The 21,955-nt window shown below is 42.2% G+C and overlaps 1 protein-coding gene across 1 annotated transcript in view; it reads right to left on the bottom strand.

The window, feature by feature from the left end:
- LOC311002292 (protocadherin-15-like) overlaps positions 1 to 12,274 on the bottom strand; it is a gene marked incomplete at both ends in the record, with an annotated part of 162,954 nt that extends 150,680 nt beyond the window's left edge. The window contains one exon of the mRNA XM_083993613.1: positions 12,214 to 12,274. Within this exon, the coding sequence (XP_083849739.1) occupies positions 12,214 to 12,274 (61 nt within the window). The remainder of the gene's footprint in view (positions 1 to 12,213) is intronic.
- Between the last annotated feature and the right edge of the window lie 9,681 nt (positions 12,275 to 21,955).

The raw sequence follows: 21,955 nt of genomic DNA, 5'->3' as shown, positions 1-21,955 counted from the left end.
ATGGGGCATCTCTTGTCTCTCCCTCCGTCTCTTTCTCTCCACATAGTTTCTTCCCTCCCATGTCTCTTTTCATCTGCTTCCCTCTCTCCACCTGTCAGTATGACCCCCCTCCTCCCCTTCTCAAATAATAAAAATTAAATGGGATGAAACAGTAAACAGCCTGGGTTGTAAATGCAAAGCGACGGATGAGCACGCTGTACGATCTGGAAAATGAATTGAGCTAAAAATGAAAAACCCTGAATACAGGTAACGTTAATTTAAAGTCCAATCTCTCTGCGTCTGCAGTAAATTTGAAGAAAATGTACAGGCGCTTCCTCCAAGTATAATCTTGATTAAAACGAATGTGTCCACATAATTGCGTAAAAGTTTAAGCAAAGACATTAAATCAATCAAGCTGCCACACACTGCTGTAATTCTATATTAAACCACACACTGCCTCTCTGCGTGACACTTGACTGGTGCTGCTCGGAGCCACCAACCACACAAACTCAGGATGAAATATGTATAACAATGAAATGCAAATTCTCTTTCAAACAGGTCACAGGTAGATTTCCTCACAACAGTGCACTTGTTTGTATAAGACATCAAATAAGGCTGTTCGTGTTCTCTTGTGCTCCTGAAGTGTCTCCTTATGCTCACCCTTGAAAGTTTACCAGTGTACCTCTTCCCTCGTTGATGTGCACTTGTCCTCCTGCAAGCACTCACTCATTGTGTGATAAGTGTGTTCCTGTGCTCTCCTCTTTCTAAAAATTCTATAAAAAATTACTGCAAAGGCTTTTATGCATGGACAAGTGTATAAATCCATCTAGAGCCAGGTTTGTGTAAAGCTGATGAAAAGCCTGTGCAAGCAGAGCAGGGGTGATGCGTTCAAGGTGTGGACCATGAGACTGAGGTCTCTGCATTAGATCGCTGTGTTCAGACGATATCACAGGTAGTCAATGAGAAGAGCTCGGCCTGTTCCAGATTTATTATCCATTCACCGCCTCTTTATTTAAACCTGTTCTGTTGCAATCAATATCCTCTTTATTTACTATTCAAATTATTTCCATCTACATTTGGCAGGCACAGTAAGCAGGTACGGGTTGCCAAGGGTGGAGGGGGAGAGAAAAAACTCCCCTTTGAAAACAAAGTCAACTGAGAAGGAAGGAGAGAGAGAGAGAGAGAGAGAGAGAGAGAGAGAGAGAGAGAGAGAGATAAGTGAGTGTGACTGCAGCCTGAAGACCAGAGTCCAAACAGCCGGAGCTTCTTGAAAACAGCCATTGCTGTTCAGTAAACACAAACACACCTTAGCAACTATCTCCATGACACACACATGCATCTTCACACAACACAACACAACGCAACGCAGGCATACTGTAGCCGAGCTGCTTTATGCGGTTCACCCACTTCAAGCCCATGAGCCTGTCTGCACTCACACGTGCTCGAGTTACCATCAAATATACATACACAGACTGTGTGTCCATGAGCACACCCGCACACACACACACACAACACCCCACAACACATGCTATGTTGTAGGTGTAGCCTACTGACTCAGGATTCACTCTACTGAGAAAAGCTGTCACACTGCCAACAACAAAGGAATTAATATCAGTGTTTAATGTTGTGTTATTGTCATAACATTAAAGGAGCAGTTCATCAATCTCTGAGTCTTTTTTAAAACCACAAGTTGTTTTCTTTTCACCTTACTGTTTGTACAGAAGATACAACATGCTTGTCTACACACTAGTTTTACATACATTATAGAGCATTTATAAATGTTCATGTTAGGGATGGGACTTTTTGTCGACAAATAAAATAGAGTGTCGACATGTCGAGGGGGCGGTGCTTGTGGAATTTCCATGTGTAAATTGCATTTTGTCTTTCAATATTTCCTATTCAAATAAACAGCAGAAAGTGCCACTTTTCCCATAATGAAACCACTTTTTCTAAATGGGATAGCTACTTGAGCATGCGCGCATGCTGACAGGTGACAGAGTCACATCAGCTGTCCGGGCTCCCTGCAGTCTAGGTGATGGTGCTGTTGATGACGAGTCCGGGTTTGCAAAAAGGGCAAAACCATGGGCAAAACAGGTGGATGCAATGGTTGCATCCTTCGTAGAGGACCGCGGACATGCACAGGGAAAAAAAAAGAAAAAAAAGAAACCGAATGCGTGCTGCCTTGTCCGCTCGTGCCAACAGCAGTGTTAATAAACCACAACAAAAGCACGTTAAACCCCCCCCCCCGCGTATCTGCTGCTGCTGTTAAAAAAAAGGGCCAACAATTCGACAAAAAGTCGACACATGGGCCTCGACAATCGATTTTCCAAATCCCGTGTCATTCCCATCCCTAGTTCATGTTCATATAAAAGCTGAGGTAGACCAGAAGGATGCGTTATAAACCCAGAATACTAATTACAGCTGTAGTGTATATCAGATGTGACACACTACTATGAAGTATTGGCCCGCTGAGCTGAGCTGAGCTGAGCTGAGCATGGTTTCTTCCCAAATGACAGTGTAGAATATCACAGGCGGCACTGGCCTGCCTCCACTGAAATAATTGACTCATTTCATCTGATGATGTTTGAGATTGGGCCTGTGACTGATGCACTGTGAGCCCAATATCACAGGACAGAGAAAATCAGCAGGCAGTCTTCTGGAGATAATTATGCTCTGTTTCCTTGTTTGTTTGCTTCTTTTTTTTAAGTCAATAGAAAATGGATTTGGAGATGAATTTTGTAAATGTGTTCAAGTAAAACAAACAACCTTAAAGGAAATGTTTGGAAATGTTATTTGCTGTCTCACTGGGGGTTACTCGTGTCTGTTTGCTAAATATGAAGCTTAGCTTAGTAGAAACAGATGGAACAAAGGTGAGAAAATCCTCAAAAAACTCACAAATTTACAGTTTAATTGTATATTAGACCAGTAAGGGTTCTGTGTATTGTGACACTGATATGTATTGACACAATCGCATCACAAAACAATGCTAAAAACCTGTGTCAAATCAGTAGGAAAAACCAATTAGACATAATTAGACTGCTCGCTTTGCAAATTCAGGCAACACATTTCTCTCTAATACGAGTTTAAAATAGTTTCTGAATCTTTTCAATCATTTTTTTCCCTCTGTGCCATATTGTGAAATATTTGTGCTCATTTGGTTTGAAGTTGTACTCGACTGAATTCTGCTTGTTACCATCTGTTAAACACTCGCTTGGCTACCTTGCCTCGAGTCTAGATTGTGAAAGGGAAAACTCAGTGATGGTGAAGTCCAAAATATGGTGGAGTAATATTTCAACATGCTGCAGCAAACGGAGGTGACTTCAAGACACGATGGCATTGATCCGATTTCTGAAAAGACAGACTCTACTGAAATAAACAAACAAAAAACACAAAGTAAAGAATATGATGACACAACTGCCCACTCCTGTGAGCTAGACTGAAATGAAATGGGTAATTTAAGATCAATTGGAAATAAAAAAATAAAATATGCAATTGCATGGAGTGGGATGTCTTTTGATGTCGTTCATCTTTGGAGTAAGACTTTAAAAAGACTGCTTAAGCTGCGTAAAATGCATTAGTCTCTTTCACAAGCATACAATGAAATCAATTAATTCATTATTGGAATCACAGTGGCCTAATATTACGCAGAAGTGTTTGTTTGAGCATTGAGCATTCCCACAGTATATGTGGGCGTGCAGCCATTAACAGAGTTCCACAGGGTTTCTAAGTTAATTACATACTAAGCTTTTTTGATACAACTTAATTAGTATGCAAAGAGCTGTTTTCAGATAAGTAACTTATTAAAAGCACATTATTAAAGCAGTGGAAATTAAAATGTTACGACAAAAAGCTACACCAGTCATTTCTTTCATGTGTTGTAACGGTCCTGCCACGGACCGTGCATGGAAACAGGGGAGATTTTTCATGGCTCCTACTGTATCAGGAAAGCTTCTCAGACTCTAGGAAAATTTCCTGTAAATTTCCAGAAAGGGAAGTTAAGCTGGGGAATTTGGGAAATTTTCCAAATTGGAAACTTTCCATGTGAATTATGGGAATTATTGGGAATTTATGGGAATTAACTGGAAATTGGGGGTCATTTTTATATATATATATTTTGAGGGCTTTTTATTGCCTTTAATTGATAGCACAGTGGAGAGAGTGACAGGAAATGGGCGGCAGCTCTACCAAGTGAGCAAAACGCCGCCCCGACATTGGGGTGGACTTGCATTAAATCTGGTTGTTTTAGCCAAGATTATGCTACAATATATTTTCCCCAACTATATTTAAATTCCCTTTTAAGGGCCAACCTTCAATTTTGTAAATTTTGGATTTATTCCCGTTCTCGTTAATTCCCATATATTCCCGTTAAATCCCATGGAAAGTTTCCAACTTTGAAAATCCCCGTAATTTTGCAACCCTAGTTAATCTTTCTCTCTGTCAACACTTAAAGGGATAGTTCACCCAAAATTGAAATTTCGTGGCTTCTCTGAGTTACAGCGGGGCTCTGTGCAGCACTGCATGTCCATATGACGGTTGCGAACGGGGCTCACTTTTCTTCGTCCAAAAAGACACACCAAAAAACATCCAAATACCTCCATAGTGCTCGTCTGTAATGCCCCTCTTGTATTAAAGCCCCAACATGGTCCGTCCAAATCTCGCGCGATTTTTACGGACCAGGAAGAGCAGTGCTGGGAGCTTCCGCTACAAACAAGCTTAAAATATAGACTTATTTAAATTTTTTTCGGAACAATTTCTCATGTTGGGGCTTCAATACAAGAGGGACATTACAGACGATCACTATGGAGGTATTTGGATGTTTTTTGGTGTGTCTTTTTGGACGAAGAAAAGTGAGCCCCGTTCTCAACCATCATATGGACATGCAGTGCTGCACGGAGCCCCGCTGGAACTCAGAGAAGCCACGGAGGACTCTGAAACTTCTCCCAGCCCTTAGTCCACATGAGGGTGAGTAGATAATGAGTGAAATTTCAATTTTGGGTGAGCTATCCCTTTAATACATTTCAGGGCATAAAACCAGAAAGTTGTGAGCGGACCTGACTCTATCGCTGACAGGATGGACTTCTAAAAATGTACAACAGTGTGTTAAACAAGAGGCAACAGAGAGAGAGGTGGTACTGTAGTAAAAGGCTGAAATACAGGAGCAGACAGATACGGGAAAGTGATTTTTTTTCCCTCTAAAAGTTCTCATGTCATGTCCTTTTTAAGCTTCCATCAGCAGGTACACCAATCTACACCTCTCCCTGGAGTCCCATTCCTCTCCGTCTCCTCTCCTCTACCCAGCCATCCAGCCATTCATCCATCACCCATTCATCAGGCTTCTCCCCCCTTTCCTCACTCACACACAAAACGGTGGGGACAAAATTGGAGAGGAGAGAGAGGAGGCGATTTGAGGAGAGGATAGGAGAAGAGGAGGACTGGGAGGAGAGGAGAGGAGAGGAGAGGAGAAAGGTGAGAGGAGGAGAAAAAAGAGGAGAGGGGAGGAGTAAAAAAAGGGAAGATTATAGAAGAGAGTCAGTGTGACCTTGTGTTAGATTGATGTATCTCTGGAGAAAACGGATTGTCGACCTGCTTGCACACAAAAAAAACAAAAACGCACAGACAGAGAGACAGAGACACACAGACACATACACACACAAAGACACACACACTGGGGCTCAGTGCTGTAGGAATCACCACTTTGTCACTGCGCTGGCTTATCCATTATCCTGCCTCTCTCCCTCTCTCCCTCCCTCTGTCTCTGTCTCAGTGTGTCAGCTCTGCTCTGGGCCGGTGTGGGGCTGAGCGCGGCTGACAGCAGTAGTGTGCTAATCAGCCTGTAGTTGTTCTGTGGACACATGGTGGAAATACATAAACACACCTGGAATAACCCACGTGTCCTGAAGGTAGCCAGCAAACTGGAGCACGCCGCTGCCTGGAGCTTCAGGCTGGATCTGATTATTATGTAAAGGTGTTTACAATCAGATGGGATTTAAAGGAACAGTTCGACATTATGATAATACAGATGTTTTATTTCTGCAAAAGCGATGACAAGATCAGTGTTGATGTTGTGCCCTGTGGCGTTTCTGACCACTAGAAGCATTACATAATGTTTTGAGAGAAAGTGAAATATAAAAAGATTTTAAAAACTATATCGATGTCTTAGTCTACAATGGGTTAGTGTAGCACCTCTCCTGCTAAACTGGCTAGACACATGAAACGCTCTTGTTCATACATACAAATTCATACATAATTCAACATAACTATTTGAGCCAAATCTTGTTGTCAGGCTGATACAGACTGAAACAAGAAGCTAGCTGGAAGAAGCTACAGAGCAGTGGTTTTACTGTACAACAGCACTGAAGTACAGGGCCTGTTTACCTGTACTTCAGTGCTATTGTACAGTAAAACCACTGTACACTGTGCTGTTAAGTGTGTTTCTTCACTTTTCACCTGAATGCTAAATGTTGATGAATATGTTGGATGGTAAATGGTAAATTGACTATAACTCTTTTCTAGTCTCTGGTACCACTCAAAGCACTTTACACTTTTGGTCAGATTCACACATTCAAACTGTGCTTACTGTTTTACACATGGTGTCTAACCATTCACATCAGGCAAGTGTGGGTTCAGTGTCCTGCCCAAGGACAAACCAGGAATCAAACCCATGTTCATAAGTAAGGTTAATGCAAATGCAGATATTCTCAATTCAGACCAGACATGAATGTGCTCTCATCTCACGCTCCTTCGTACTTTACCTTTAACCTTTAGTTGTCTTCTCAGTCTCAACTTTGACCTTCTCTGATCAGGTGTGAATACAATAACACAAAAGGTTGCGCAGAATAAAGTCGTAACAGCGATGCATTATGTTACTGTGTAAGCATATACGTACGTATGTGTAAGTATCAAGGACAGAGTGTCTGGGTGAAGTCAATTGAATCAACACAATGAACGTAAGCTGAGGTCTCTTGAAAGAAATATATAGTACTAAGAGAGCAGGAGGTGGCAGCAGCATGGAGGAGAACATGCAATAAATATGAGAGGGGTAAAGTTCCAGACAGGAGGAACACCCTGAAGATATACCAGTCTGCTTCAGGGATCGGGAGAGAGGGGGGAGATGATGATGATGATGATGATGATGATGATGATGATGATGATGGCTCATGGGGAGAAATGGTGGGTGTAAAGAAAGTCAGTGAGGGGAGAAAAGGAGAGTAACACTGAAGTGAGGAGAGACGAGATAGACATTCACATCAGAGGAAACATCTGACAACACAGTAGCAATAAATATTAAAATAACCTTGAAAACTCCAACTCCAGCCACATCCACATGTCCATACTAACAACCTCTCTCTCACACACAGAGAGAATCTGCAGCACCCTAACTCACTACACTGCCACAACTGACGTTAGCACCGTCCCACTGGGATGGAGACAATATCATGAACATCTGCACAATCTAACAGTCTAATAGGAAATTGGAATCGGTGTTGAACACAGCGCTGTAGATCTCACAGTGGTGTTATTATAAGCATCACACTGGCCCTCATTTATTAAACTTGCGTACACCAAAAAAATGGGTGTACACCAAATTCACCGCAAGGATCGGCATTTATTAATCTGAGCGTGAGCGTACGGTACGCACAAATCTCACGCCAGCTCTGACCAGGTGTACGCACATTTGGAACCAGCTTAGAACATGCAGGAAGGAGTGCTGCTGTGTCAGAGTGATTATTAAACCATAGTCTAATAACGCAGCGATGTGGACCACATGTTGTTGTTGTTTATATTGATAAAAAGATAAAAAAGTAGCCAAAAAAGAAAAGAAACGATAAAACCAAGTCCGTGTTGAAAATATAACTCGAGTTTTATTTTGGGCAACTGAGATGAATTAAAAACCAGGATGTGACAGATGCTCGTTAATCAGCTGTGTAAACAGAAACAGTCAATGACAGACAGACCTGTTATTGTAGATCACACACACAAACTTCCAACATCTGCAGCACCAGAGCATGACCGGACGGCTCCTCAGTCTCTCTCTCTGCCGGACACCGGAGCCCGGGGGGGGGGGGGGGGGGCTCCGCTACCTGTCCAGGTGCAGCTGATCTCGGTGGAGTGTTTTTCTTTTCTTTTTTTTCCCGTCAGCGGGACATCGGGCCGGTGTTTCACATCCCTCCATCAGCCGAACCATGCCAGCGGTGCTGATGGTCATAAAGTCGCGTTCGCAGCAGTAATATGCCTACGATTTCTCCTCAGTCACTTGTGTTTAGTAAACTGCAGGAGCATTTCATGAGATCGCTGGATTTCCTGACGTGGTCGGTGACACGTGCGTCTGCAGCCTCCATCCACCGGGATGACGCTTATCAATCACAAAATCTATCAATCTATCAATGTCCAGATATTTAATGTTGCCGCCCTCTCCCTGTTCAACGCGGTAATGTCGGTAAAGTCCCTCTTCTTGGCCGTCTTCCGTGTCTCCATGTCGTAAAAGGGGCAGGGCGACGCCTCTAAAGCAGGAATATATCGGGGCGTGACATTTAAATTATGCTCGTTTTCAGCCGCCGGATTTATCACCACTACACCGGTTCTACGCCGAAATCAGCAGCGTACACACTTTTAGTAAATCACACGTGACACTTGCCGTACACTGATATTTACACCAGAATCTACACCAGATCCTGCGCAAGTTTGATAAATGAGGGCCACTGTGTGGTAACGCATTAGATTGTACATGTTGTGTTTTAATATACAGTATGAAGGCAGAAATTGCAGAAGTTGGAACAACCACTGACACCGATGCCACAACTGCAGATTCACTTCAAAGTACATTTAAATATTAGCATGTGGTGTATAAAACTGTAATTGGAGCACTTATTTTTGAAGGTTTTCTGTTTCACTGTCTGGTTGGCACCGACTCACAAGTCTGGAGTCATTCAGGCTCTAGTTTTTGGATGGAAATATCACTTGCTCTAGTGCTATTGATGGACAATCGATGCAAGCAGCATTGGCTCGATGCCAGCGTGGCCTCGTGATTTTTGCGCTATCTTCCTCAGTTCTCCCACTCTCTTAAGGGAGGCTCAACATATTAACAGGCTGCTTTGTGGATGGACAACATCCACAATGTGTTCTGAAGCTGATGAGTGGTGTGATCAGTGGCCCTGAGAACTCAACGTAGTGCAGCTGAAGAAAAGACATACAAATGGACAAAACACAAACAAACAACCTCAGAAAGGTCAATGGAGTGCATTTGTGCGTGTGTACTCTGTACTATATGTTGTAAGTTTTTGCAGTATGTGTTGATGGATCTTTTCTTTGTGTTGCAGTGTGTTGAGCTCTCAGGGTCATGTAGATAATAGAGGAAACACTGCAGTCTAAAAACTTTTCTACTTTTCCAACACTGCATTTTCACAGTGGGACTCAAATCACAGAAAGTGCAGTTGTGCTTCTGCAAATGTTTCATGAGTCCTCATGAATATAAACTCCACACAGAGCCTCGACAGTAAAATGATTTGTTTCAGCCATAGTTTGAAACAAAAGGCTACATCAACAGCCGAGGGAGTGGGCTGTCTATCAGTGCATGTTTTCTACTCACTGTAGAGTTGCTCTCCCTCTCATGCAGAGTGCTCTACACAGCTGTGACAGTGACTTCATTCAGAGTGACACCTCAGAATTGGTTTGGGAAAGGGCCACAGTCACACTATGGACTGACATCTACTCTTTTTCTACTGCATCTTGCAGGGAGCTGCTTGTCCTGAGAAAGACACTGTGAGAGGAGCGACTTAAAAAAAAAAGAATAGAGAAGGTAATATCTCGCTGAAATGGTGGTGACACAACGTAGCGCACAGGAACTCCTGCAGACTGTCACACAGGTGCAGGAGGCATTTGGGCTTCATGACAGAGCCTCATGAACACAGAGACAGACACACATCACTCCCAATGTACGACAACTCAAGTTAGAACTCTTTTCATGCCTTCTGTTGCGACTTGTTCCCGTTCACAGATAAGTCACATTCAATTAAAACAACCAGTGAAGCACTGCCTACATAGAGACAGGCTTCAAATGGATTCATAATCTGAGTCTTGTCAAGTGCAGGAATTCACCAGACCACAGGGTTTGCATTTCCATCTGCTTTTAGCGCTTGTAGCAATCACTAATTTCAAGTTTGAATCCAATGGCAATAGGTTGAGTAAATGTGTGTGTGTGTGTGTGTGTGTGTGTGTGTGTGTGTGTGTGTGTGTGTGTGTGTGTGTGTGTGTGTGTGTGTGTGTGTGTGTGTGCCCATTTTGGTAATGAGCACTTAAGTATTCTGATCTTAATCAGTTTTTTTTTTTACAGAAGTTCTGACAAGTTTCTAGGGAAGACTAAACAGGAGCACAAGGGTTTTGCACAAGTTAAACTTTCAGCCAAAGTCTGATTTGACACGTTGTGTGGTCTCTCACCCTGGATCCAGCCTCATTAAAAATACACTGGAATTCTTGTCACTTGGGAAACGAAAAAGTGAGTAAATATAGTTTCTTACCTTGGGACCAGGCTAATTAAAACATACTAGTGCTACTGTCAGGCCGAGGTCCAAACTGCAAAAATCAACCGCTCATCCTGGGACTGCAGCTCATTAAAAACACACTAGCACTTGTGTCATGAGGGGACTCAAACCGAGTAAAGCATTGTCTGTCAACCGCAAACCCAGGCTCATTAAAACATACTATTCTTGTTATGTGAAGATCCACTAGAATAGCGCCTGCAATCCAGTTTGATTTTGAGAGCCTGCCAACAGTTTAGGAAACACAGCTTTACAGGTGTAATTGAATGCAAAGTGAACAGGTGTGATGAACAGACACAGATGGGTCCAGCCAGATCTGAATTGAAGGGATGTCTCTACCTGATGAATATTTCCCCAAAAACCCACATGCATGCACCTCTAGCCATGTTCGATTCCTGCACATGCTCCTCTCCTACTTCTGCACAGAAACGCACACACTCACACACACACAGATTCACCTTTGGCTGCAGCCCCCGTCAGCTAAATGCCAACCAGATAAATCTCAAGGACTAAGAGTTAAATGGAATATTAATATTCCAACAAATGGAGCAGAAAGTCAAGAGAGTATTTTGCTGAGCTCTCCCATCGGTGATGACTTCATTTCTGTCTTACCTTGCTTCAGTTTGCTCCAAGTTCAAACCTACACTCTCTTTTACATTAGACATAAATCAGCATGGGTGATATACCAGCAATATTTCCCCCCTATACTTTACTGACCATACTTTACTGACATCACAATGGCATTTTGTTATTCAATGTATTAAAATAAACATATGTCAAATGTGTAAAACTCCAGCATGTAAATTTACTACATGTCTCACAAAATAGTCCCAATAAAAAGCCTTCACTCTCTAATGGGACTGCAGCGGGACTGTGATGGCACACTGACAAGTTGGTTTGCATCAGCTTTGCCAGAACAGTGTAACAATTCATTTCTGTGCTAAATCTCACCACAGTCCCTCCAACAGTTGGCTGATTTCACTCTGGGCCGAAGTGGTGGACCAGCTGACTGATGCTCAGCCAAATTAGAGCCAGGGTTTCCTAGAACCACGGTGCTAATGTGGCTAAAAATATTCCACTGACACTGCTGTATGCATTTTGCATCAGCAACGTGCAGCAACCTACTGTACTGCATGCTCCACAAAAGTAGAGAGCAACTTGCACAAGACGTCTGACACATTTGTGACCAGGTGAGCTTTACATTATTATTTCATACTTACATGCAAAATGTAAAAATAATTCAAGTACTGTAAATTATTAACTAAGTGAGACTCAAGCGTAAAGTCGCCTATTAGTGAAAAGTTAATGTTGAATTTGAAATGACTGCGTAGAAGGTTTCATAAAAGGGAAAACTGAAGAAACAACTGACTTCCCTTTTACAAATTGTGTTGTGTAGTTATCACACATCAAAGAGGATCAATAATGAATGAGGAAAATCCTGTGACACTGCAGCTGACTGAGATTTGCTTACTACCTACGACAAGCCTCGAGGAAGAAAAAAAGTAATGTGTGCTATTCTGATGTTGCCTCCCTGCTGAGCAAACTTGACTCACCTCCGAATTATAAGACAGCGAAAAAAAACAAACTAAACCAAACAGTGAAGCCGAAAAAGAAAACTCTACAAAAAGAGAGGATGAGTGATTGAAAAAGAGACAGACAAGAAGACAGGGGAAGGGACATGAAGACAGACTGCCTTTACCTTCTGTGTCTTGGCCAAGACAGGTTGATAGCAGCAGCAGATAAAGGACTCCAGCTCCCATTATACGTGGCCGTTTGACCCGACTCCATGGCGGTGGCCCCATTAAGTGCGTTCGAAGCATCTTCACCACAATGCTTCACCAAGCATCCAGCTGCACACAGAGGGGAGGGGACAGGAGCACAAAAACACAGGTCAGTCACAATTACACAGCTCATTTTCCGCTGCACTGAAAGCAGCAACACGAGAACATCCATTCACGGCGAGAAAAAAAGAAATCAAAAGGACAGTAAATTTCAGTTACTGTGCTTAACTATCCATCTAGGCCACCTCTGCTCTGGCATTCAGAGAACAGAGATGTGTCGCTGACAGAAACAGTCATAGGGGGGGTCGGGCTTGATGAGCGAAACGTTTGTGCCCCGTCCCCACAGAAATAAGCTTTGAGTCAAAATATGCATCCCACATTGACAGTGCACTCCGCAACATCCCTAAGGTGAGATGCCCTCGCAATCTACCGCTCAGATGGCATTTAATATTCATTTGTGGTTGCTCTTCGCGGCTGCTACGTCTCAATCCCAAATCTTTGATCAAATCTCCGTGCCCCGCGCATCAAAGTAAATGATTGTTTCACAGGGATTGCCACCACAATGGAAACTGTAGAAACCTGTGGATGATGATAGAGGAGGAAATATTTTAGTGCAATGTAAAATGCCAGTGGTGCCAAACAACATCTCAGGTCTCGCAGCGGAACATTTGCCATAGCAAAACTAGACACTTTGAAGGATGCTATATGAAGAGGGGTGAAATGCATTAAGCTGATGTGTGTGTATGCGAGCTGCTTAGATTAAAATGAATTACATTTTATAGTGAGAACATGTACAGCTGAAGGGAAAATAAAAGGTTTCTTCAGAGGTCTCAGCCGAAGCAACATTTGTTAGCTGTCGGAGCCTGTGTGTACGCGTCTATAAATTGCTCCTTGATTGCTTCGTGGTAAACTAAAGATGGCTGTTTTTTTCTGTTTTTTTTCCAGAGTATTCTGCGTCACGTTCATTCTGTTCCACATGGGTGAGAAAGTCATTATTTACACGGCAACACAGCACAAAGAAGGAGAGTATAAACTGCTCACTATGTATACTTAAGATAATTAGAATGACGTATAGATGTATTGATCCAGCTGCATTACTGGAAGCAACTGACTCATCTCTCAAATCCTGCTCTCAACAGCAACTGTCCAATCCTAGATTAGAAAATGTAACTGATCTTCACTAACTCAAAACTAAAATTAGGGCACATCTCAAAAAAAACGTTCATATATTCTTGATTCATTACACAAAGAGTGAAATATGTTCTGATTTTCACAAGTTTTAATACATAATCATTGAAAGTAATACAATTAAGGCTTGAAACATTTCTCTGTGTGTGTAATGAATCGAGAATCTTGAATTAAATTACCAAAACAAAATAACTTTTCAATGACATTCTCACTTTTTGAGATGCACCTGTACTTGATTCCTCAAGAGTGTAAAACTTCAAGTTCACACCACCATCTCTGAAACTCTGAAAAACAACACCAGAACAAAAGCAGGCCAATTAAATCATGTATCTGTTTAAATTTGCTGGCATTATTTCCCTAGACTGGGGGAAGATGATTAGTTAAAGGGGAACTACGTAGGTTTTCACAGTGGCCGCTTTTTTTCTTCTACGGAGCTCCCCCTACAGTTTCGGAGTTCATTATTTACACCATCATAAAAACTAACCCTCCTCCCTCCCCTTTGGCCATGTGCATTTGTTTTCAACAAAGCTGGCAAGAAGGCCCATGGAGTGATGTCTACCGAGGTGGGTAATGTTATCAAGAGATTACGGATTACCAGGCGTGTTTGTGTCGTACAGCCGTAAAGCAGTCCATGTTTCTCGCGAGACGAGATCTGGGACACTGGGTCAGAGGCGAGGATCTTGTAAGCTTGGTTTTCAGCCAAGAGACAGGTGGAAGACAGAGAGCCTCCATTCTCCCCATAACAATTTAACCAGCACAATTACTCCGAAGCTGTTTGATTAAAGCAGAAGTAAGCAAAATGTTTGTGTTTTAATATAAGTCTTAAATAGTTCTATCTTCCGACAGCAATCACTTACATAGGGTGTTTGGTCTGAAACACAGGTCTGTCAGTCACTCTGCTCTGCTGTAAGCCGAGGAGAAACTTTCCTTGTATCCTACAACCTTTATCCAATGAGGAGAGAGAACGGCATAAAGGGGCGGTCCTCTCTGTGTGTGCAGCCAAGGGATGCGCGTGAATGTGGTGACGTAGGGACGAGGGCGGGGACTGCTAACTCCATCTGCTGACAGGAAGTTAGCCAAAACCACCGGATCACTTACTTCTGCTTTAAGGTAAAAATCTTGCATAGTTCCTCTTTAAACGCTTAAAATATAATTATATCCAACTGTTTGTAAAAACGGGCTATACAAATAAAATTGACTTGCCTTGCCTACTGTCCAATAACTTAAAAGCAGAACTAACTTGAGAGAGTTAAATGGATCATTAACTGGTGAGGCTGCCAGCCTCCTGCTTGGAGCATGACATTGTGCAGAGGGAGTTTTAGTGGATGCATATTGACATAAGATGATCAAATCAGGCAATAATGATAAAACCTTCTTCTATGACTAATACAGTAGTGTTAAAAACATACCAATGTCCTGATGTAAACCAGAATAGAATATGTTGTTATATATTCAAATTTCAATAACATCCTGTTCAAAATAACCATTTTTTTTTCTTCCATGGTTGGATTCACATAATGTATCTGAATTAATCAAGATGAATCAACATGGTCTACAAACATCTTACCCGCTTCGGTTTTGTTTTGTTTAAATGTTCAGTTGCTTATTTCCATGGTGATATTGAGTTTGTTTCACTGTGCAGAGAGAGATTATCCTGAGTAGGACCTTTAACTGAGACTAAACTCAGCAGAACAACATTAAACGCTCCCCGTCATGCAAAATCTGCCGCCTGTTTAATTAGAACTGATTTATGAAGTTCCCACGGCGCAGATTACTGTGACAGAGTCAGATTACTGTTGCCCTACCGTCTGAATGAAAATGGAGTTGGCCGACGACAAAAATGTAACTGTGAATGTACGGAATGTAATGAACCTCTGAGGTGAAATCCAACAGTCAAGGCGACGGGAACCAGGAGCAGCATCATCTGGAGGATGCACTTTAGAGATTGTGATGCTCTTAATTAAGTTAACCATATACTGTATGTGTATATCTATATCCATAATGGCGTGCAGGTGTGGCGGACTATGAAGATATAACACCGTGTCAGAGAAAGGCTGCAGAGGAAACTGATGACAAGGAGAAGATGGTGTTTTTCCTGCTTCTAAATGGACTGCACTTATAGTGATTCTCTGCTCTAGTCATCGACTCAAAGCTCTTTACACTACAAGACACATTCACACATGTTCTCTCTGCATTTGTTCTATGTATACTCCACTTTTCTGCCACACACGCAATCACAAGTCACACAGTGATGATGCATCTGGCCCAAAGGGCTGTTCCACATGTGAAATGGAGGGCCAGGGATCGACAGTATCTTCTGAGTCACAGATGCCCTTCTCTGGCACTGATTTTTAGGAACCACCATGGATATAGATGCGTATGAATTCAAAGCTTCTCTCATTCCCCAGTGTGATGCTGCCGCTGTTGATCCATGTTACATAATCCTACTAGTTTTATAAGGTCCCCAAATGACTAATCTCTGGCTGTCCCTGAGGGTCATGTTGCAATATTAGCCAGGAACTAATGCTCACATGAGGCTGAGCTTGCATCATGAGTATTTCTATTGGCTTGCCAACATTGCCAACAAATTACATTAAAGTGCAAAAACCTACTTACATTTAATCAAACCTTATGAAACTACAAAACAATAAATGCCTTTTGGTTTAATCTGAATTTTATTCACTTTAATTTTCATCAACAGGCTCATAAAACCCTTGTTTAGCGATGAAGGAATGACACCACAGGGTGTTGGACTAACTATCTATAAAGAATAATGTGCACACTTAGCTGTAATTGCTGCAAAGACATCACCTAGTTACACCTTCCATTTAGCACTCAGTGACCCACACTGTTAGAAACTCTCTGTCGGAAAACAATAACTGAAAATACACTTATCAGAAATCAAAATGTGTTACTAGCTGATTCAGGAGCACAGTGCACAATAAACAATGCTGGTTTGTTTTATCGACCTTGTCATATTTGGTGATACTGACCTCCAGTATTATCTGTCTTATCATTAGTGCTCCTCTGTTTTAATGGGTAAATACCATTCACACTAAGTGGAATCTCTGCAGCTGCCGACAACAAAGATACTTTGGTGGACCTAGCATTGCTAGCACTAACAAATTCTGAGGTACTGAAACTTCTTGGGATAAAAAACCCCACAAAAAAAACAAAATTTTTGTCAGCGTCATTAGATAGTGCTATCTGAAGTATTGTCTTATCACAATTGCATTTCACAACTACCATTAAAAAGCTTAGCAACTCAATATTGAAACATGTCAATTCAACATCCTTCTGTGCCCAACACTGGTGGTACACAGGGCCCACATATCAAAAGAGAAACTCTCTCGTATGTATCCAGATTTTAGCCCATGTTGTAACAAATGTAAAGGAGATGAAGCCTCGCTTATATGTATTGGTCATGTTTAGGAAAATTCTGGAGAGAGGTGTTCCAAACTCTTTCCACAGTTCTCAACCTTGACCTTACACCTGACCCTCTGATCGCTCTCTTTGGCATAACTAGAAGAGATGATTCTCATTTGACTTCATATACCATGCATTGTCGTTTGCTTCTCTTCTGGCCAGATGAGCAGTACTACTGTACTAAGATGGAGGGATGCCGCCCCACCCACCCATGCTCAATGGCTGGGGGACATTATGTCCTGCCTGAGCCTGGAGAAAATCCGTTACTCAATCCATAACTCATACAAAAAGTTTTTGAATGTGTGGGGACCTTTCCTCGAACACTTAAAAGTCTTACACAATAGGGTAACACTCTTGCAATCCTATCTGCTCTCACATGTCATGTAAATCTCACTCACCTCGACAAATGATTACAGGAAAATGTTTTACTCCTCGTCTATCCCTGCTTTCAGTTACTCCCTCTTCTCCATGTCAGTGTAAACATTACCTATTACTTCCAGCAAAGTTGTGTTAATCGGCTCCAGTGTGCTTGTGTTCTGATCTAATCAAATGTATATGTGTTTATATGTGCATTATGTATGTATATTTATATATATATATTATTTACTTTTGTGTATTCATATATACAAGATTGTGACAATGTATGTACAGTATGGTCTCAGTATATGGGCGGTGGAAGGGGTTCGAGTTCATATTGTGCTTCCACTGTTAATATTGTATACAAATGAACAGATGTATTATGTTTGAAATAAAAAACAATAAAAAGATGTGAAAGGAAAAAAAAAAAGCTTAGCAACATATATATACTGTGCTTCAGTCTGCCATATTGTAAGCACTACACCGAGGGCCGGAGCAGGACTCATTTTCAGCCTCAGACTGGCCCACTTCAGGGGGAACACTCATTTTCTTCTGGAGAGAAGCAGCAGAATGGGAATATTTTTATTGAATCCTATAACGTTATGTTGTAGGTGCCACAACGCCAAAGCTGCTAGAGGAGACGGTTTCATCTGTTGTCAGGGGCCACCAGTGATGTGCAAGATGATGCAATGGAAGATTTAAATGCAACACAATGATTAATGATTATTATGAAAGCACAATTACTATGTCACATACAGACTCCTGCAAGTAAAAATACATGTACGGAGTCAGAACTTCCATAATATAAGTGAGAGACTGTGTTGGACAGAGTCTTTGCTTTATGTGAAATTCCCTGGTAAAGTTAACAGAGCGCTGTAGAAGACAATAGTAGGCCATGCTGTAAGCGCCAGGAACCAGGATGAAGTGTATTAGGACTGAAGACGCTTCTCCTCTGGTACAACTTCAAAAAGTTGTATTCCTCCAGAGAGGAGGAGAGATGCGCCCGACAGAGAGTGAGGGAGAGAGGGGTGGGGGGAGGGGGGGGACTCAGACAAAGGAAATGAGGAGGAGAGAATAAGAGAAATGTGGAGATGCAGTGGAAACAGAGAAAGGGAGGGAGAGAACAGAAGAACAAGAGACGAGAAGGTAAAAAAAAGAATAAGCAAAGGAGATTACGCTGGAGAAGGAGGAGGAGGAACCAAAGATGGAGACTTTGTGGCAGACATATAGACGGACAAAGAAAGAAACGACACGCAGATTGTGACCTGAGCTTTGAAAGTCATTGGCTTCATTGAATATCAACAACCTCTCAGTGATCACTAGAGGAAATACCAAAGCTGGGATAGGAAATGAGGTTAAGAGAGAAAAAGGTTGAAAAGAGAGAAAGAAAAAAAAAACTCTCGAAAGGAAGGAACTTTTGACCTTAAAACTAAGCAGATATTGATAGAGAATATGCGTCTGTGTGTTAAAAATAGTGAAAGAAGAAACTAAACAACAAGATAGAGACTTAACCCAAAACAATAAGTGAGAGAGAGGGATGTTGACATGCTGTTTTAAGTCCTTCACTTCCTCCGTGTTTGTCATCAGCTTCCTGTCATCGCGTGCGACTGATGAGACCTTGTTACTGTAACTCTGACAGACTGAGCCACGCATGTGTGAAGGAAAAGACAACAAATAAGAAACAATACTTCCCCTTGTACTGTCACAGGCGACATCTGTCTGTTTCTCTCTGTCAGTCAGTCAGTCAGTCTGCCTGGCTGTGTGTCGGCTCTGTAGGAGGCTGACGTTCACATCCTCCGCTGCCAAAACAAGACTAGGAATTTATTTTATGTCTTTTCTTTTATTATTATTATTTTTTTTTTTACATTTCAGGTAGATGTCTGGCAGCCTTATGCAGAGCAGCTCACTACGAGAGCTTTCTTGTCTTGCTGGAGGGTGTTTTGCCGGGACAGGGGACATGTGACCTGTGACTCTCAGGTTACAGTAATGGAGCTGTGCTGGTGTGCAAAGTTCAGCACAGCCATCACCTTGATTTCCCTCTTCCCTTATATTCACTCTTTCTTTTTTTTGGTTTAATACAAGATGAGCAGCTTTCAAAATGTGGGATGAGCCAGCAGATGCCAGGAATTTGTCAAGTCACAGCAGACAAGAGTGTCAGGTTGAACATTTTAAATCAGTTTTGTGCGCTTTAATGTGATAAACAGCTCACATAACACTGTCAGAATGAAGTAGATGAGGCATAGGTTACAACCAACTATGTTTGCAAATACACACATCCACACGTTTGGATTTAATTCAATTTTCTGTATGAAACGCCAACACACCAGCTTTGCAACATGCTACTTAAACCTAAACCTTAATCTAGCCCACTTGGCAGTATCACAGAAGGGAAAAAAACAAACAAACATGCAGAAACACACACACACACACACACTTATACACACAGTGTTGTGTTGACCAGGCTGTCCAATAAGCTAATGGCGGGGCACTTTGCTTGTCTTGTTCTGCCAATCTCACTGAGTGTCCCAGAGACAGTCAGCACCTGGGAGTGTGAAACGGCTGCATCCAAAACACCACAATTTCCCTGATTGCACACAAGCACCGAACAGAGGAAAGACAGAGAGGGAGAGAGACAGAGACAGAGACAGAGACACAAAGAGACAGTAAGTGAAAGATTGGAAGTGAGCATAAATTAAAAAAGAGTTTTTTGAAGCCTCAGGTCTTAATGCTCAAGTTCTGGATTTTTAACAGACTGCAAATGCTTCAGTAAGAAAGAGTGAAGGAGGATCATCGGAGTACATTTTTCAGCTGAATAAAGAGACGAGATCGTCAAGGTGGAGCAGAGTAGTAAGGCTGATCTGATAGAAACCTCTCACACCAACACTCCAAACTGTGCATATTGTGTATAGAGGTTAAAGCAGAAGTAAGCGATCCGGTCGTTTTGGCTAATGCTGCGTTCCAGGCAGGCTTTTGAAACCGTAAATTACAGCTTCAAGTCACGACTTACGACTTTGTAGCGTTCCAGGCAACCCGTAACTCGCGTTTCTCCGACCTGTTGTCTGTATAAGTGCACTATAACGGCCACTCGTGTTTTTCCGACCCGTGAACTCGTACCAGATCGAACTGGTATGACTTCACAGGTCGGAAAAACACGAGTTACGGGCTGCCCCGAACACACCATAACTTCTTGTCAGCTGATGGAGTTAGCAGTCCCCGCCCTCGTCCCTACGTCACCACATTCACGCACATCCCTTGGCTGCACACACAGAGAGGACCGCCCCTTCATGCCGTTCTCTCTCCTCATTGGATAAAGGTTGTAGGATACAAGGAAAGTTTTCTCCTCGGCTTACAGCAGAGCAGAGTGACTGACAGACCCGTGTTTCAGACCAAACACTCTATAGAAGTGATTGCTGTCGGAAGATACAACTATTTAAGACTTATATTAACACAAACATTACGCTTACTTCTGCTTTAACAGATTGACAGGCCGTCCATGCTGCCCTCAGGTGCCCCTATTCCCTCTGAGATCCTAAAACCAGGAATGGGAGTTGAGTGCTCTGTTTGACCATCGCTCCATCGAGCAGTCAGGAGGTGTACTGCTGTTTGAGAACCATCCACAAAGGGAATATGCTGACTTAACAAAAAAAAAAAAAAAAAATCTTTTCAGCATCTCATCATCAAGCTTCTTTGTTGTTGCTTGTTTTGTTTTGATTTTTCTTGCTGGATTTCAAGGTTCTCGATTCGCACTCAAGTTGTAATTTGCATATTTTTCTGCTGCACTTGAACGCCACAATAAAGCTCAAACTCTAAGTGGCGACATTAGACTGCAACACGTTCGTGTCAACAAATCGGACACTTGTTGCAAATGTGTTACCTCGAGTGTTTCCAGATAAATGAAGCAATTTGTGGGATTTGTTCACATCACCCTCAAAGGACTTTCTTTTTTCTTTTCCAAATGTAATCAGTCCGTTATTGCTGAAGCACAGGGAAAGTACAATAAACCAAGATTTTGATGCGAAAATGGATGTATTGATCAGTTTTACCACCCCAGGAGCGCAAAGCAGGATATGAGGAATGCGGGACAAATTTTGTTAATACAGACCAAATTGCCAAAACCGGAGAGCAAGAAGGGAGGCGGGGATGGCGACGAGATGAAGAGGAAAATGAAAAGAGAATGAGGAATCAAAGCAAAGCGGAATAAGGAAAGCAGAGTGACGACAAAGTCAAATTGGGAACATATAAAGCGAAATGAAGAACAGCTGGAGGATCACAGAGAAGGAGAATTATGGTGAAAGAGAGAACGTAAATATCACTGCGTGTTACATATCCACTACTCCACGTGATTATGCAATGAAGCACTAAAGAGCATTGAGGTATGAATATACAGTATAACTTTTGGTTTTACTGGCCCATTTTTCAAAACTGCCACAACAGAGTGAAGACACAAGAGGGATTTAAATTAACAGAGATGCACAAAGAGGCAGGAGGGGGTGGAGAAGTCGGGTCAGCTGAGGACAATTTAGCAGCATTTCCAATGTATTCGTCTCGTCCATTGAGTGTGCTTTGTCAAATCCTGGAAGGTCTGGTCTCATTTAAGGCCTTTTAATCACACGGAGCCTTTGCAGCCCGTTGTTAGAGTTAAAGATTTGGAGGGAAAAGCGCTCCACTCGTTCTTGACGGCCTGGTAGC

This window comes from Trachurus trachurus (assembly GCF_905171665.1).
Source record: "Trachurus trachurus genome assembly, chromosome: 19".
In the NCBI taxonomy this organism is placed as follows: Eukaryota; Metazoa; Chordata; class Actinopteri; order Carangiformes; family Carangidae; genus Trachurus; species Trachurus trachurus.
The sequence above is the reverse complement of the archived record's forward strand: the minus strand, read 5'-3'. Positions and strand labels throughout refer to the sequence as shown.